The sequence below is a fragment of the Atractosteus spatula genome, chromosome 2 (genome assembly GCF_055471065.1).
Source record: "Atractosteus spatula isolate fAtrSpa1 chromosome 2, fAtrSpa1.hap1, whole genome shotgun sequence".
NCBI classification, from domain to species: Eukaryota; Metazoa; Chordata; class Actinopteri; order Semionotiformes; family Lepisosteidae; genus Atractosteus; species Atractosteus spatula.
This window is the reverse complement of record NC_142707.1, coordinates 54,895,417-54,911,968: the sequence shown is the minus strand read 5'-3', so window position 1 is coordinate 54,911,968 and position 16,552 is coordinate 54,895,417. Positions and strand designations below refer to the sequence as shown.

At 38.6% G+C, this 16,552-nt stretch overlaps 1 protein-coding gene across 1 annotated transcript in view; it reads left to right on the top strand.

Annotated features, from left to right (window-relative positions):
- atad2b (ATPase family AAA domain containing 2B) overlaps positions 1–15,985 on the top strand; it is a 92,218-nt gene extending 76,233 nt beyond the window's left edge. The window contains exons 27-28 of the mRNA XM_088931337.1: positions 7,357–7,485; positions 11,650–15,985. Of these exons, the coding sequence (XP_088787463.1) occupies positions 7,357–7,485; positions 11,650–11,691 (171 nt within the window). The 3' untranslated portion in view covers positions 11,692–15,985. The remainder of the gene's footprint in view (positions 1–7,356; positions 7,486–11,649) is intronic.
- The last annotated feature ends 567 nt before the right edge of the window (positions 15,986–16,552 follow it).

The following is a 16,552-nucleotide window of genomic DNA, read 5'->3' as shown; positions in this document are numbered from 1 at the left end:
ATACACCGGCCTTCATAAATTGAGGGCAGCTCCATTACTGGTCTTAAAAGGGTAGGTGGGCATAGCTTTATATATGGATAGAAATAATCATAGATACTAGGGCACAGTGGCTTCCTAACATGACTGGAATGTAATATATTTTGGGAAAAGAAATTCAGCTTCTCACTTTTCCATGAAAATATAGTATCTGTTTTAGTGATGGCACACTGGGGCTGTCATTGCATGCATTCTTTTGGGTTTTTTTTTCCCAGGCAATTTGATGATATAAACAATATAAAGGAGAAATCATTTTTTAAGGCGTGATGCACAAGGTCTTTAATTTATGATGGTGGTTTCATATTGTGGTCATTTTTTTTCTCATCCCTTATTTTTTCTGAAACCTGTTAAGCACTTTAAATTTTAAATGACAATTTCTTTGTCTTTTGTCAACTGCTCCTCAATTATGAATCCTCTGTATTTACAGTTGTGGTTAGTAAACTGTACAGTAACTCTACTCTAGTGCTTTTGTTTGACAATTGTGTGTTTCGTAAGCAGCTTATTTTTTTTTCTACTATTTGACCAATATATGTATTGTTCCTTGAGTGATCCAGTGGGGAATAATTTTGAAGTGTGCTAGCTTAAACATACTCTGAGTAATAGTTTTTCAGCAATAATTTGATTCAGGCTTTCAGGTAACTTAAAATTGAAGGTATAAAATTATATACTTCCAGAGTGCACATTGCACCTTTTGCAGTTATGAGCAGACATGCAACCATATATTGATTTGATTGACACACCTGGAGCTTAAAACTTCCCCTGGACTTTGGACATTATTCAGTTAGATATGCTGAGTTTCACCTAATATTCAAGTGTAAATTGGATTCCCAGCACTGCGAAATATAGAGGCCACTGGCTTGACTTCAGTGAAGACAGGAACATAATTGGTGTAAAATCATTTTTCAAAGCATGAAACATCATACTGATCTGTACCTTATCATCTTACTGAGACACCTAATATCACACCATTATCTCCATCCAGTGGCCTCGGGGCTCTGAGACAGCCCTGGTGCCTCTGTGTCCCAGACTGATCGACGCTTCCCTGCCCTGTCTGCTGTCATTTATAGCAGACTTCACACTGGCTTCAGAGAAGCAGCAGCACAATAAATGAAATACTGTTGAAAAGCCTACCCAGTATGTGTATAAGGAGGTGGTAGTTTGACTTGGCAACTGAGAAATTGAAGACAAAATATCTTGGTAGAAAGAACAGAAAAAATGGTTTGTTTTTTCAATGGTTGTATAGCTGGTTCTTGGTTTTCTATGCTGGTTCTTGGTTTTCTTTTGAAACCACTTTGAAAAGGCAGCTTCACTATTTACAATATGATTTTAGGGATCTGCTAATGCTATCCACTACTTCAGGGGTTCAAAAATCATTTTATAACTTCTGTTTAGCTTGTGATACATTGCATTAAAGTACATTTTAATTCTGTTTGGTGTTAGTAGGGTTTGAGTCATTTGTCTTTGTCTACAGCACTGTCTATTTTTAGGAAATCAGTCCAGAATAGGGGTGACCAACTCTGGCCAAGGAGAAATGCAGTCCAGTCTCACAAGTTAACCCAAAATCACCAGTTTGTAATAACCTGGGGCTTGTGGTAACTCAATTGGTTCAGTTATGTCAAGAGCTGAATTAAGTAGGTCTTAAGAGCTACAGAATGATGGCATTTTCCTTTCCAGTCATCACTTGAGTTGCTTACTTGCAGAATTCGCCTGCTTTATTGGTCAAAATGATATTGTTCCAGGTGTTTCCAAATCGATGATTTAAAGGTGACTTGTATAACTGGCTAGACTGTGGCTTTCCAGGACCAGATTTGGACACCCCTGGTCTCAAATATCCATCTTTAGGAAGCTGTTTAATAAGTGTAATATTGTGTTTATATTAATTCAGGAAATGTTCTACGACCACCTTACGTCATTCTGCTATAAGAGAGTAAAATGAAATGGTGCCACATAGAAAGATATTTTATTCTACTTGTTGGGTTTGTACAAAACAGATATTACTGTTGGAGACCTGTAGGAAAGACCCATTCAATGTACTTATCACATTTGGTCCATCACTTCCAAGTTGTGTGGGAGGTGTCCAGAGAAGATCCAAGCATATTATAGCTATTATATTTCTGAAGACTAAACTGCAGTACTTAAGTCCTGTTTTGCCTTTATTTTTGTGTGGTTTGAATGGTGCTTGTTTTAAGCCATGGACTTATAGCCTCACTATTTCACTGTGCTTCCCGTTTTGATCAACTATAGTGTCACACCAGCAAGTCACAATCAAAGCATCAGTTCACTTTCCCACTAAAAAAACAGCAAAGTGCTCCCTTCCTTTAAATGCATGAAGAAAAAAGTCTGTCCCTCTCTAAATGAAAGGAAAACATGGCTGTAACCCTGATATAAGCAGAAGAGAAGGAGGACAAAGATAGTTTATCATCACGTAGCCTGTCTCAAATTAAAAAATGTTAGAAAGGTCAGAGATGGGAGGAGGCCACTTTGCCCTTCTGGCTCATTTTCTGCTACTAGGTAATTGATCTGACTTGTTCAGCTGTTTCTTGAAAGAAGACAGGCTGTTGTCTTTGACAACATGGCTGGCCAGTTTGACCCATACTCACATGTTTTTTTGTAAAAGAGTGCCTCCTGTTCTCAGTCTTAAATGTAATTCTGCTTGGTTTCCACTCATGTCCTCCTAGTTTGTGCTTCACAGCTAAGTATGAAGAAATCCAGTAGATTTGTCAAAACCTTTGAGGATATTGAAGACTTGAATCTGATCCTCTTGTAGTCTTTCCTGTACATGATTAAAATTCAGTTTTTGTAGCCTGTCAGTGTAGGACATTACTGTGTGCATCCTGTAGCTTAGAGGTGTTTCTGAATTTTGTGAGAGAAGATCTCTGTGTCTGTTGGACTAAGCTTTCAATACAACAAAATGCTTTCCACTTGTGCACTTTGATTCATGTTTCACTGTTAATTCTGAAAGTCTGGGTGGAAATTGTCTAAGTCTTTAAGAGTTTCAGATAATGTCTATCAGGTCTCCTCAAAATGTACTGTTTTGACCACAGTCCTTAGTCTTTAGCATATTAACTTTTGTTTTAAGGTAACAGTTTAATGACACATTTAATTTGATTGAAATTTTATTTTATCATGCGTCATCCTTTGAATTATTTTCTATATTTAACATTACAAAATTAGTAGTGATTTCACTTTTATTTGATTGCCACTGTGTTTTTTGAATTTTACTTTAAGTTTCATGATATTAGTTTTTTCTTTTTTCCCCAGGGGGTATTTCAACACTTCATTACAGGTTTTTTTCTTAGGTGAAGGTGCCTTAGTTGTAAAGATGGATAAGGAGAGAGATTATTTGAGCATTTGTGCTGGATTTTAATGTATTTCCCCCCCCCAATATAAATATATGTGATGGGTAAATATTGTCAGTTCAGGCTACTTTACTGAAAGCCAAATGGAGAAATTGAGAGAGAATGTTCCTGTTCATCATTGAAGATAGTTTTTAAAATGGCTTTACCTGAGTGACTTGTATGCTGTGCATGCCTTGCTTTTCTTTAAATCTTTAGGGGAGAAAGAGTGCTTCGGTTCCTCCATCTGTTTTTGATTGGCACAGTGCATTAATTTATTTCAGAGCTGTCAGGTTGCCCTACACTTCTGTCATGAATAGGGGTGGGTGAGTAAGAGAGATGTGTAAATGGTAAGCTGTTGTTTAAACAGTAGTCCTGCTTCAAAAATAGGTAGGCGTCATTCAGATATTTTTAAAAAGCATAAAATAACCTGTTATTAGCAAACAAGGCTGCTGTGACATATCAGTGTGATTTCACAGCGGTGGCTTCTTAATGTAGAGTCCGCCTATTCCTGTGGCTGTGAACATTCCTGGCACGGTTCCGGTTGGGCGACTACCACTTCACCCTCTTATGTTTCTAGGACATTGCTGACTCACCGTTGTCCTGTTTCAAATCATGTGGAGAAGCAATTAAAAAACCTGAAATGCTAGGGTATCCAGTGAATAGTGTAGAATTTAACTTAAAATATTAAACATTATACAACGCACTTGTTGGACGTCGTTCAAATATTTTGTGCAATTCTGGTTGGCACACCATTCTGATCGCTGCCTTAGAATAATGGCAGTGAAGAGCAACGACAGTAATTCCAAGTGGAATGTCGTAAGAGGTAGCATGGCGGCTTAGTGATTCAGCATTACTGCCTCACAGTGCTGGGGCCCTGGGTTTAATTCCTGGGGTGCTCTCTGTGTGGCGTTTGTGTGTTTTCCTTGTGTTCACATGGGTTTCCTCCAGGTTGTCTGGTTTCCTCCCAGAATCCAAAGACCTGCTGGTAGGTTAATTGGCTTCTGGGAAAATTGGCCCTGGTGTGAATGTGTGAGTGTTTGTGTTGTGTATCTGCCCTGCGTTGGACTGACATCATGTCCAGTGTGTAGCCTGCCTTGTGCCCGTTACTTGCCGGGATTGACTTCCTTGCAACCTGTACTGGGTAATGTGTTTTGAAAATGGATGGTTGGGTGTCCTAAAATGACAGGTTAAGAATGTTTATTTTGTTGGAGACAGAGTGGATTACAATGTGCATGGTTTGAGTAGTGAAAATCCCGGAATATTTTCACAAAGTGAACCCAGTGGACTACTTTCTCTTCAACGGTGAAACAGCAACACAGGTGCATAACTGGAAGTTAGGGGGATGTGTTTTGAATTTTAGAATGGCCTCAAAATGTGTATGGTATCTTGAGAAAGCTACCAAGCAATGTTGTTGAAAATGTTTTCCTCACAATTCTCAAGAAACAGCTGGATGACATATAGATCAGTATACTGCTAGCAACCAAACAATTGTGAAGGGTCGAGTGGCCTTTTATCCTTCGTAACCTTTGTGTTCTTAATGATGCTTATGTACCTGCAGTGAAGGCAGGACAGTCTTCAAACACTCTGGGTGTGAGTGCACACCATGCAGTCATCCTGCCCAGTGTGTTGAACATAGTAGTGCTGATAGCTACATAGTGATTGTATCACCTTGCAGCAGTGTTGTTCTCTATCTAGCCTGTGAATAATGCCTTAGCCGGATTTGACGGTGAATATTGTTTTTGGGGAGAGTGAAGTTTTCCAGATCTTTATTTCTTCTGCTTTTCAATTACAAAAGATGACAAAAGACGCACCAGTATCTTTTGTCATCTGTAGACTGGTCTTCAGATGTCATGGGACAGTTCTCCAGTTTTGTCCTGTTGTTATTTCTGTTGATGTGAATGCTCCATGCTGCATTTGGATTTTAAACTGGATTCTGTATTGTTGCAGAAAGACAGAATTTCACTTACGAGTATCATGACAAGCACAATTTTTGTGTTTTTTAAGTCATTGATAGGCGCACCAAATCTTTTGTTTTGTACTTTAAAGCGTTTGCTCAGTGATAAAAAATAATGTGAGTTTTGAATTTCGTTTTAGAGGAATATCTGTGTTGGTGGCAATATTGTATCTTCCTCCCAGGCAAAAAAAAAAATCAATCTTTGTGATACCAGAGCCACAGCTTTCCTGAAGACAGATTTTCTTTGTCTTTATAAATAAGAAGGCAGTGTTTGTAGATGGGGAGGAAATCATTCCTCCCGTGATGTACAGTTTCTTAAAAAGATGAGAAAAAGTTAGTATCAGAGACCTCGCTGTGAGGAATTCAAGGATGGCTGTAATGCCTTTTTTAAATCCCATCTAAGAGATTGACATGGTTTCTTTTGGCTTGTTGTAGGCAATGGGGGAGATCTGTTGGAAACGAGCACTTTTTCCCGGGGCGAAAGCAAATGTTTTGAGTCTTAAGTTCGCAAAATGTTTGGGTGTGAATTCTGTTCTTTCAGAAATCTGTACATTTTAATTGAACAGTGATGTGAAGTGTTATGTTAATGTAAAGTCCTTATTGAAAGTGATTGTGTAGGAATATTTTTTGACAAATCTTTGAAATGTTCCTTGATTCATTCCCAAAACTGCCATATAAAAGACAGTTTCTGCCTTCATTATATGATTTTTGATTTTGAATGTGCATTTTTCTTATTCAAAGCAGTTATTAAATATTTTAGGATCGCCTATTGTGAGGATTGATTTTGGAATTTTTGAAACTTCCCTTTTTAAGGCAGAAGTGTTATCACCTTATAGCCTGATGTGAGAAGCTGGTCAGTATTGGAACACGAGACCTCAGGGGAAATCAGGGTGCTGCTGTGATGTTGCTTGACCAATAGGTGGTGCTCTTCCCTCTGACTTTAAACTAATGCCAGTGTATGGTGACAAGGTAGGAGGTGCTCTGTTTTGGGTGAGGTGTTGGACAACGGTCCTGACTTCTTGGTCATTGACAATCCCATAAAGCTTTTCGAAACCTTGGCTATGTTTCACTACAGGCTTGCACTCTCTTACCCCCCAGGAGTTCCTCCTTAAATCTTGTTTTGTTTTAAAGGTGGATCCTCTACTGTGTGTAAAGTGCATTTGGTTGAAAAGCACTATATGTTTGAGATACAATTTATAATAATGTAAATCTAACATAAATGAATCAAATATGCCTTGATGTTTTTTGTAAATTGTATTGATTTTACAAATACACTCGGACAAATCCAGGGGTAAAGCAGAAAATATTCTAAGGAGGTTTGAGCTGGGGCACTGGCATCAGCGTTGAGCTGCTAAGGAACATGAAGAAGGCTCTGCAGCTGAAACCTTTTTATCCTCTTTGTGGTTTTCAGTGTGGATTTAACCTGTCCCTTATTACGTACATGCATGAATATAAGTACAAGAGATCAGAAGATGAATTTTGTGACAAAACCCAAAAAAACTTCCATGTACAGGTACACATTTATGTGCAGACAACATAACTTTTATTGTTGATATTGGCTGGAAACATACAGTATAGTTTCTTAAAAAGATCTTAAATACATTTTTATGTTGCCAATTTAGATGTTTTATACAGTTTGTGACATGAAAGAACAGGAATTTTGTTGCCAATAAATTTGAAGCCGCTGAATTACGTAAAACAAATTTTACAACCGTTTCTCTAAAACGCTGCTTAATCTTTCAGTATCTGGGGAAACTCATTCAAAAATGAGAGGGGCATCGGCTTTTTACAACCTCTTTATTTTAAGAAGGCAACTGAATTTTGACAAATCAGGAGTAGACTTATGGTAGCAATAACGAAGAGACTCTTTCATTTGTTTTTATATTTTGTAGGAAGTATTCTTTCACAGGTCCCAGGTCAGGCAGGATTATAGAGTTATGAAATTGTATTTACATTATAAAGTATATTGAGAAATAAAAGCAAAGCCAGGGCTGCAACCTGTAATATTTTGCCATTACTCTCTTGCAGGGTCTCTTGGAGCTGGTAACCAAGAAGAGTGAAAACTACACTGTGGATCAGCTGGAGAGGCTGTATTCTCTGCTGAGTCAGTGCATCTATCTGCACCGCAGAGACTATGATAAGACTCATCTTACAGAGGTGAGGGGCCACAGGGAATCTTTCTCTGCTGGATTCAGACCAATCTTTCAGGCGGCTGTTAAGCCAGAGAAAGAAGATTCATTATAGGAGGAAAAAAGAGCATGACCCTTAAGCTGGTATAGATCCTAAGATTTTACTTTCATTTTTAGCTTGGATCTTATTTAAATTGTTTTATCCCTATACAGCAGATATGCTTATCCACTATTGCCCTTTGCACCTTTCTCATCAAATAAAGTCTCTTATTGGAAATATTTTTCCGTATAGATTATGAAGCAAGGCCACAATAAAGCTTTTGCAGTTAGTTCAGGGTAGTTCTCCATCAACAGTAATGCAGTCCGACGCTGTGTCAGCTCTTAATTCATAATGCTGTTGGAAGCAGCCCTTTTTCCTAGTGGGCTTTATTTAACTGTGAATCAGCGATTGCAACCTTCTTTCCCCCCCAAGGCTGTCTCTTGCATTTGAAGTAGATTTGTTTTCTGTGTTCTGCGTTGTTACCAATGCCAGCAAAATAAGGCTACTTTTACAGTGATGTGATGGGTATCTACCTGGTAAAGTGAACACTGTCTGCAAGGCAAGCAATATAAAAAACATGTTAATATAAGGAGGCTGCTTGGAGCTTGTTACCTGAAATGGAGGCATATGTTATTCTGGCGTTAGATCACTGCTTTAAGGTAACATGGGGCTTTCTTTTCGTACATAGGGGCTTTGTTTCTCAGCTTTAAAGGTAGTTGCAAGAAGAGCTATCTTTCCTGCTAACAAGCGCCAGCTCACAGAAAGGTTTCTCTTGGATCTGTGGAGGGAATCAGAATGGGGGAGGGACTGTGAGCCATCGTCTAGCAGTCGGCAGCGCTCCGGCACAGGAACTCACTTGATCTTGACAGTCTAGACTTCTCTCCCTAGAAACTTCCCATTCACAATGAGATAAGCAGCAAAAAAAATTGAAAGGCTCGAAACAACTACCTGCAGCATTTGGCAGAGATGACCTGGGGAAACGGGCTGTTCTAGAGATCAGAATTCATCTCTAACCGTAACTTGAGTTCATAAAAAAAAATCCTGTCATCGAAGATTTAAAACAAAACAGTCGTAGTTTGTCACGTGCATCATTTTTGTGTTGAGTGAATTCGCGCTACCCTTCTTTAGGCTTTGATTCTCCTGCTTTTATTAAAAAGGAGTGAGAAACCTTGGATACATTTTGGGTTTTTTTTGTAGGACCTCTTACCTGCATTGTCTTATAAACTGTGTTCACAAGAGAACATATTGCTGTAAGATGTTGACATGGCAGGATGATGCAGGATCTCCAAAAAGCTTTTCATGGTTTTCCAGTGTTGGCTGTGAATTATGGCAGAGAACTGGTGAACTGGCACAGAGTAGAGAGTTCCAGGAGCTGAATGCAGATCGATTCAGCTTATGAACAGCTTTGCTGTGATGACATGTTCTTAATAACCGTAACCTATTATAATGAAACATGTCCATAAATTAATTCTTCACAAAAATAGCCCCTTTGTCCGTGGATATCAAAACTGACGTTTGTGAAAAAAACTTCAAACGACATGGCTTTTCCTAATTCTCACAGCACTCCAGAATTTTGACTTGTGTTACAGAAAACTGGCATCATCTGCACAGCTGCACACAAGCAAGCGAGTGGGGAAAAAAAACAAGCCTTCTCCTGCAGCCAGATGTAATGTTAGGGATGGCTGGCGTGCGAGGCAGAGTTTTGGAAGTGAAGGAAAACAGAACCGTAGGATAAGACAGATTGCTTGAAATGTTTAATGATGGAGTGTTAGGTTTTTCAGACGTGACAAAAATCCCATCAATCACGTTAACAGTAAGAAGCCTTATTTAGTCCACATCTCATGAAGAGCTAGCAGCTTGTATTTTTCTCTCCAATTAATTGTGTACTGCCTGTTAACAGGACTGTATGAACATACATGTTTTCCCCTCAATCTTGCCCTTTAACTTGGACCTACTTAGAATGTAATCAGAAATGGTCCCTCTGCTTTTAAATCTGCAATTTCTTAGATTCAGTACTTGTTGGGTGACAGTGTCAATGAGGACAAGGATAGCTCCCCCCTACCAGGAAGGAGACCCTGGTGATCAACAGTATTTGAGTCTACATAGTAGGCTGAACCTTTACTGTTGAATAGTAATAATTAAAAAAAAAAAGCATGAATAAGTTGCTAAGTATGCTATCTGTGCAGCTTGAGAATCCATTCGTCTTTGGAGTGCACAGCAGAGAAAGCCTGGGGAGGCAGGGTGATTGATAGGCTGAGTGGCGATAAAAGCCAGGGCTCCTTTCTTCTGCTTCCACCTGCAGGCTGTGGGTGCCAGAGACTTTCCCTTTCATAATGCAGTAGTATAATGAAGAAGCATTCGGGTAGACCTTTCCCTATGGCTGGGAGCGGACTGTCTTGTGGGGGAAGTGACTGCAGGCTGGTTTTCCACTGTGCGTTGAAGGTCACGCTGACTTGCTTCTTGCCACAACAAAAGAGCCACATTGTTAGAGAGCTTTCTCCTCCATCCCCACTGTGCCGCAGATGTGTGGTACATTTTTCAATATCAGTCAATGGCTTTACTGGGGGAGGGGAACGAAGGATGCCATGATAATAAAAGGTTAAAAATGACCTTTGCAGATTCATCACCTGATATGATGGAAAAGCCTGTAGAAATTAATGTAGTCTGGAAATCTGGAAATGCCAGTAATGTAATATTTATGACAGATAAACTTTGTGTCTTTCTTCCTTTCCTTTGAGAATCTGTGATACTGGAGAAGTTTTGTCTCATGAGCTAAGTCTGGCTGATTAGGTGGTTTTCCCACCTTTCTGTTTCCCTTTGCATGTTTTTCATCCTGAGATTTCTTCCAGCAGCTCTCCTCTCATATACATAGAAGTGTTTAATCCTACAGTCTACATTTTACTGCTCCAGCAAGCGTGAACCTTGATATCCCTGACAAGTTTCAGTCTGCACATTCTTGCTTCTCGCTTCTCATTCCCATTTAAAACCAAGTTTCTGGAAGATGAAGAAGGATGTAGTAAGGAAAGGAATGATCCATGAAAGCATGAGGAAAACAGTCATGTCACGCTGTTGACTGTACCTTAAAGTGTTAAAAATCCACATGAATAAGCTGGCTCCAGAAAAGGCCTGCTTGCCAAAGTAAGCACAGTTACAAACGAACTGTTGGACTCATTTTGTTTGTAGCTTATTGATCCAAGGACATTATGACATTCTCAGAGAATCAGTACCCACCACATGGTCAGGTAGTTTATTCAGCAATTGCATAGATAAACAAGTACCTTTAAATCTCCTAAATATATTTGCTCTTAACTTCCATGTGTACAGGACTTCACAATTTTTAACAGTTATGACGTGTCTCCCTGACATTGTCAACAGGGGCAAGGGAATTGAGCATTCATATGGTATTCACATTGTTTACTTGACCATGACCTGTCTTGGAATATGTTCTGCTAGGTCCATCATCATAACTTCCAACAGCAGTGTGAAAGCACTCCGTGTACTTTATAGCCTTCGCAGAAGGATCCCCACTTATGTGTGAAATTGTTGTCCTGTCCTTCTTTATACTGTTGTGTATAATGTAGAAAAAAAGATATCTGCTGTCAGTACAGATGTGATTTACTCTACGTGATCCCACCCTGTTGATTATCCCAATCCATTCCCTGTCTCATCTCATTTTAGAACATGATATGATCATTTTTCCTATCCTCTGTTTCTTTTTGAAACACCCCTGGTGCTAATAATGCACCATTATTAGTGTTCATCTGGGCTTGACTGCTGTCCTTAGTATTCAAGCCGCATTATCCTTGGTAAACAGTGAACTCTAGTTAGGGTGCCTATAAAAATGAATTGTAGGAAAGAAAGTGGAATCATGGGTTTGAAGGCCATTCTTCTATGCAGTTGCTTAATCCTGCATCACCATTACAGAAAGTATTTACCACTATACTGGCAGCTTAACACCAAAGTGTTACATGGAAGATCTCTCTCATCATAGAATCACATTTCTCAAAATAAGTACCTGCGTACTACTTACATGAACCACTGTGTGTGTGAGTGTATAACATCTGTACTAAACTGCATTGCACCACGTGCAACACAAGTCGGTGTTTCTGTTGATATGACATTGTGGTACATGTTTTCTTTTTTGTGTTCCAGGAAATGGAGAGGACAGTTAAAAACTTTGAAACATTCCTGTGATGGAGCGAAGCAGGTTGATCCTGATAAGACTGTCGTGAGGGAGACCAGCCTTCTGAGCCATTTCTTCAGAGCCAAGCCCATCTGGAGCCTTGGTCTTAAAGGAAAAAAAAACTCACTTTTTATTGATGGCGACTTTGGTGCTATTGTCTCAGGTACCTGGACACAACCAGCCTACAGAACCAAACAGACTCATTCAAAGGTTACTTTGCGTCAGTGATATACATATGCCAATGCTGTTTGATGACCCTGGTGCTATCATATTTCCATTTGCTGCTCCTGGTTTCCATACTAAATATTTTTAGTGAAATTAGTACCAACTTTTCCAGCATTGAGTGCAAAACTCTCTATTAAGCATAGAGGATTCTGGGTGTAGCGGGGGGGGGAGCAGCCTCACTTCTCTCAAGCAAACTGTATCACCTTTTGCAAGCCTTTGACTGCAGAGGCGCCACCTGTCCTACCATACTCGTGTGTCATTTGATCAATTGGAATTTCTAGGAAGGTCCATCTACCTTCCCCAGATATATCTGCCAAAAATGTCCATTTCTTTTATTATGTGAAATAAGGAATTTTCTTATTGTATGAAGATATGATTATTGATAATGATCTGGGTGTTGTCTTGTCTCTCTATATTTATATGTGACGCAGGCAGATGCGGGCTCAGGCGATCATTTCCGAAATATTGAAAACATGATACAAATGTTGATGGGTTTTTTTTAATCAGAAGGGTTTCTGAGCCTCCCTGTTTTTACAACTGCCGAGCGCTGAAGCTGTAATGAACTAGATGAAATAGAAGTGTGCAGCTGTAGAAAGAGCAAGTGCATTAAACAAGCCTTTGGGGGGTTTTGTCCTGACTTACTGTAATCGGAGCCGAGAATCGGCTGAAAAAAGGAGGCACAGTTTGCTTTCATGTTCATGAAATTTATAGAGATAGCAACTGAAACTCTCCACTTAGTTATTACTGCCATTATACATGCATTGTGTATTTTAAAAAGGAAAAAAAAAGGATTTGTGCTCAATGGTATGTTTTATTGCAACACCTACAGTAGCTGGAACAACTGGATGCAGTTCAGGTAGACAGTGTCTTGTGTGGTTTGCACTGCCTAGCATGTGCCTTAATTCACAATTTGAAACAAGAAAACCCTTAACAATACAAAATTCTATTAGCACTCTTCTAGTGCTTGTATAAAAAAATACCAGCTATTGAGTCTTCTACTTTGATAGAACACTTTGGACTGTATATATAAAGTTTGTATCCTGTTTCAAGTTACCTACCATTTCTGAATGTGTTTGCTGCCATTGTCCTATTACTGGATCGAGGTAAGGTTTGACTAATTTGGCTTTGAAACGTTCTCGATTCTCCATATTTGCATTATTTGAAATCTGTGCCAATAGAGTAAATAGTTAGTCAGAAAACAAATTTTTCATTTCTGTAAAAATTGACTCAAATCTCGACTCAAACATGAACAGACACAATTTAGCATAAACGTTTAAATGTCGGTAAAAGTTCAGTGAAGCTGTAAATCCCACGTCCTTGATTCGTTGCAGCAAGCTGGACAACTCCAGACAAAAATCATTTTTAAGATTTTAGTGTGTCCGATACTGAGGTGGTGGTAGTTTTTAAAATTTGTAAAACCCGTAGGTGGTTTTCTGTGAAGAGATACATGTGTTGCAACAATTGGACGAGAAAAACATTGCGAATAAGCACCAAAAAAAACTTAATATATACAGTCCCTCAGTCTTAAATTCGAAACCTGTTTTTTATCCCGTATGTTTCCGTGTTCTGATATCTTTTCAGACAACTTTAGAGGAGAATTCTGTGTGTTTCTCCATTGGCAAGTTCAAGTTCAGCTTCCACCTCTGTGGAACAGCGTTCTGGGTGTGCAGCCCTGCCTTTTCTCAAGTGTACAGATATTACAAGTAGGACTAATTACAGAAGTTTTCTGGCAAGACTTTGTTGCTATGTAGTGTATGTAATATATTAATAATGCTTTTTGTTGGGTTTTGTTTTTCTATGTTTTTAAAAACATTTTTACACTACTAAAAATATGTTCCTGTGTTTTTCAGCACGTTTTTCCCATTGAACAGAACAAGGCCATCCTAGGCAGTGATGATCCATGTTAGGCTATAGAGCATTATGGTGTTTGTTTAATTTATTTTTGCTGCTGTTTTTCGTCAAGCCGGGCATTTTAGCCTCAGATTTCAGAATGCTTCATCAGTTCTATATTTTCCAGGGCCAGTTTCACCATCTCAGTTCACTACACCCTCCATGCAGTGTCAGGTGCAGCCTTCAAAGATATGCAAGATAACATTTTAAGGAATTTATATTGGACTACTGCAGAGAAAAAACACAGCTACCTCAGCTTTCTTTTTTGTTAAAACCCAGCTGTTTACTGGTTACCAACAGTATTTTAAGTACTGTAATACGTGTACAGTTTACATACTACAAGCTAAGGTACTGGATCAGTTAACTTACAAAATGAGACAATTTCTGTTGCTACTGCAGTTATCCAAAGTGCTTCATAATTTTTTTTGTATTTGAGCCAAAAAGGAAAAAAAAAATCCAGCTTCTTTAATGTAAGGATATTTACTGTATGGATCAATATTTAAATTAGCAGTATTGCTCTTTTCTCTCTCCCTATCAGTACATCATACTACAAGCAGGCCCAATGCAGAGCACTGTACTTTCTCGTTTCTTACGCTGGGTGTAGGTGGACTCTCACCGCTTTTTCATGTGGTTTTGTTTTTCTAATTATTTATTAACATTATTTCTATGACAAGGTGTTTTTACAGTCTAATATCATTAACCTAACCTTTTGTATGTAAAAGAAATTGGGGAATTGTTACAAACAGGAAATTTGTGCTGAATGCAATGTAGCAACATTTTTGTAGCAAGTTTCTGGAAAAAAGGGTTTTTTTACAGTTCTCAGGTTCTTGCTGCATTATTAATCTTAAATATATATTTATTCCATTTGTAAAGTTGATTTTTGCTTTTTCTTGGTTTACAGTATAGGTGGTCAATGACTTTGGTATACTTAGTGGTGCCTGAATAAATGGGCTACACAACTTTCATTTTAAACATGATTGTGAGAAACTGTCTAATCATTTTGCATTGTGTAACTTTGAAATGCTGCTGAGATGCTGACCACTGTTTTAAGCTCTATGACATTATTTTGCCCTGTGGAAGTGTTATCTCAAACGCCCATTTTCTGTTGCTGGAGAACAATGGCCGCTAATAATCATTTTTTTTTTCAGACCAGCTCCAAAACCATCTCGTTTGATTTTTATTCATTTTGCTACTTCACCACCGCAAAACACTGCCCTGTGCGTTTTGTCATCTCAAGGGTACCCCCCCCCCCCCCACCACCGTACTCCGAACTAAAACGTGTTCCTTCTGTAGTTCTGATGATAGTCAGCTCAGTAGAAGGGGGAAGATGAAAGCCTTGCATCCGGAGTCTTAAGTGTAAAATGTGCACTTTCAGAGTCGACGGATCTTTTTCTGGCTCTTGGTTTAACTGTCTTGTACCTGGTGCTTTAGTGTTGCCCACAGATTATGGAGCTAGAAGGCAATCATTCGGTGTATGGAAATGAAAGAGATTAGGTGCGGTGAATACATATACCTTTTGATGGCCAGGGTTCTCCTCTCTGATTTAGGCTTTCACCAGTAATAAGAGGTTTTTGCCTTAAAACATTTAGTAGTTCACTGCTGACTTGCTGAGTTTCTTCCTCCAAAGCACAGGAGACAATTTCTGTGGCAGAGCAGTTTTCTTGGCGTAGTGTCTATTAGATGCTGGGTGCTTCATGGAGTCAGTTTTCTTGATTTAACCCCATTGTGCTCATAAACACATCTTAGGTTTTTCTAGCTGCCAATATAATTATTTTATCGTATTATTTTGTAGCCCCCTGATTTTTTTCTTCCTTTTGAGGATTTGTGTTTTACCAGGGATTTGAATGCCTGGTTGAAACTGTTCCGCATAATCGCAATGTACTCATGAATTGTATATGATTTTTTTTTCCACTAGTCACAACATTTGCTGGTATCAAATAATAAAATTGTTTCTTAAATAACAAGGAGATTTCATCTGGTTGACTTATAAAAGTTTTGTTTTATATAGCTTTGCAATTTTGTTTTTGGGTTAATCAGTTTTATCCCAAATGTATTTAACACCCATAATTTTTGTGCTTTTTCTGAATTTGTTACATTAGCATAAGTTATTTTTTAAATTTCGGAACATTTACTGTAATTTCTGAGAAAACTGCTGTGAAATACTTGAATAAAGGTGAAAATTGAATCCTGCTGCTGTTTCCTTATTATTCCTCTAAGTCTATGCAGTTGTGGAACTGAGATTAAAGTTGATATGTTAAACATCAGGGCAGTTTATACTGCAGCCAAACCAATCTGCTTCACTCCACTGCCATACTTAGGTATTTAGTAATTTAGGCAAAAGCAAGTAGACCAATTAAATAATCAAGGAGATGGTTGTAGCAAAAGTATATGATGGAGCCATTCAGAAGAGCCACAGATTGAGTAGCCCTATGCTATATTTTACTACAGTGCTTACAAGGATGCTTGAACTCGTATTGGTGACAATCAAGAACCTCATGAATCCTTCGAAATGTAAGTAACTTTACACTGGTATGATGAACCTTACACTGGTACCCTTCAGTTTGCTCAGCTGTGGTACTTTGATACAGCCATCTTCTTCACTGCAACATTTTGAGCCTGTCATTTATGAAACAGGATATTAAGAACTGGTTGTAAGAAAATCCTGTAATGGATCACAGTGGAAGGGCTACAAGTACTGTAGTCCTGGTATAAGGAATAATCCGTTTAAAATAAATAGAAAACAATGGGTACAGGTAA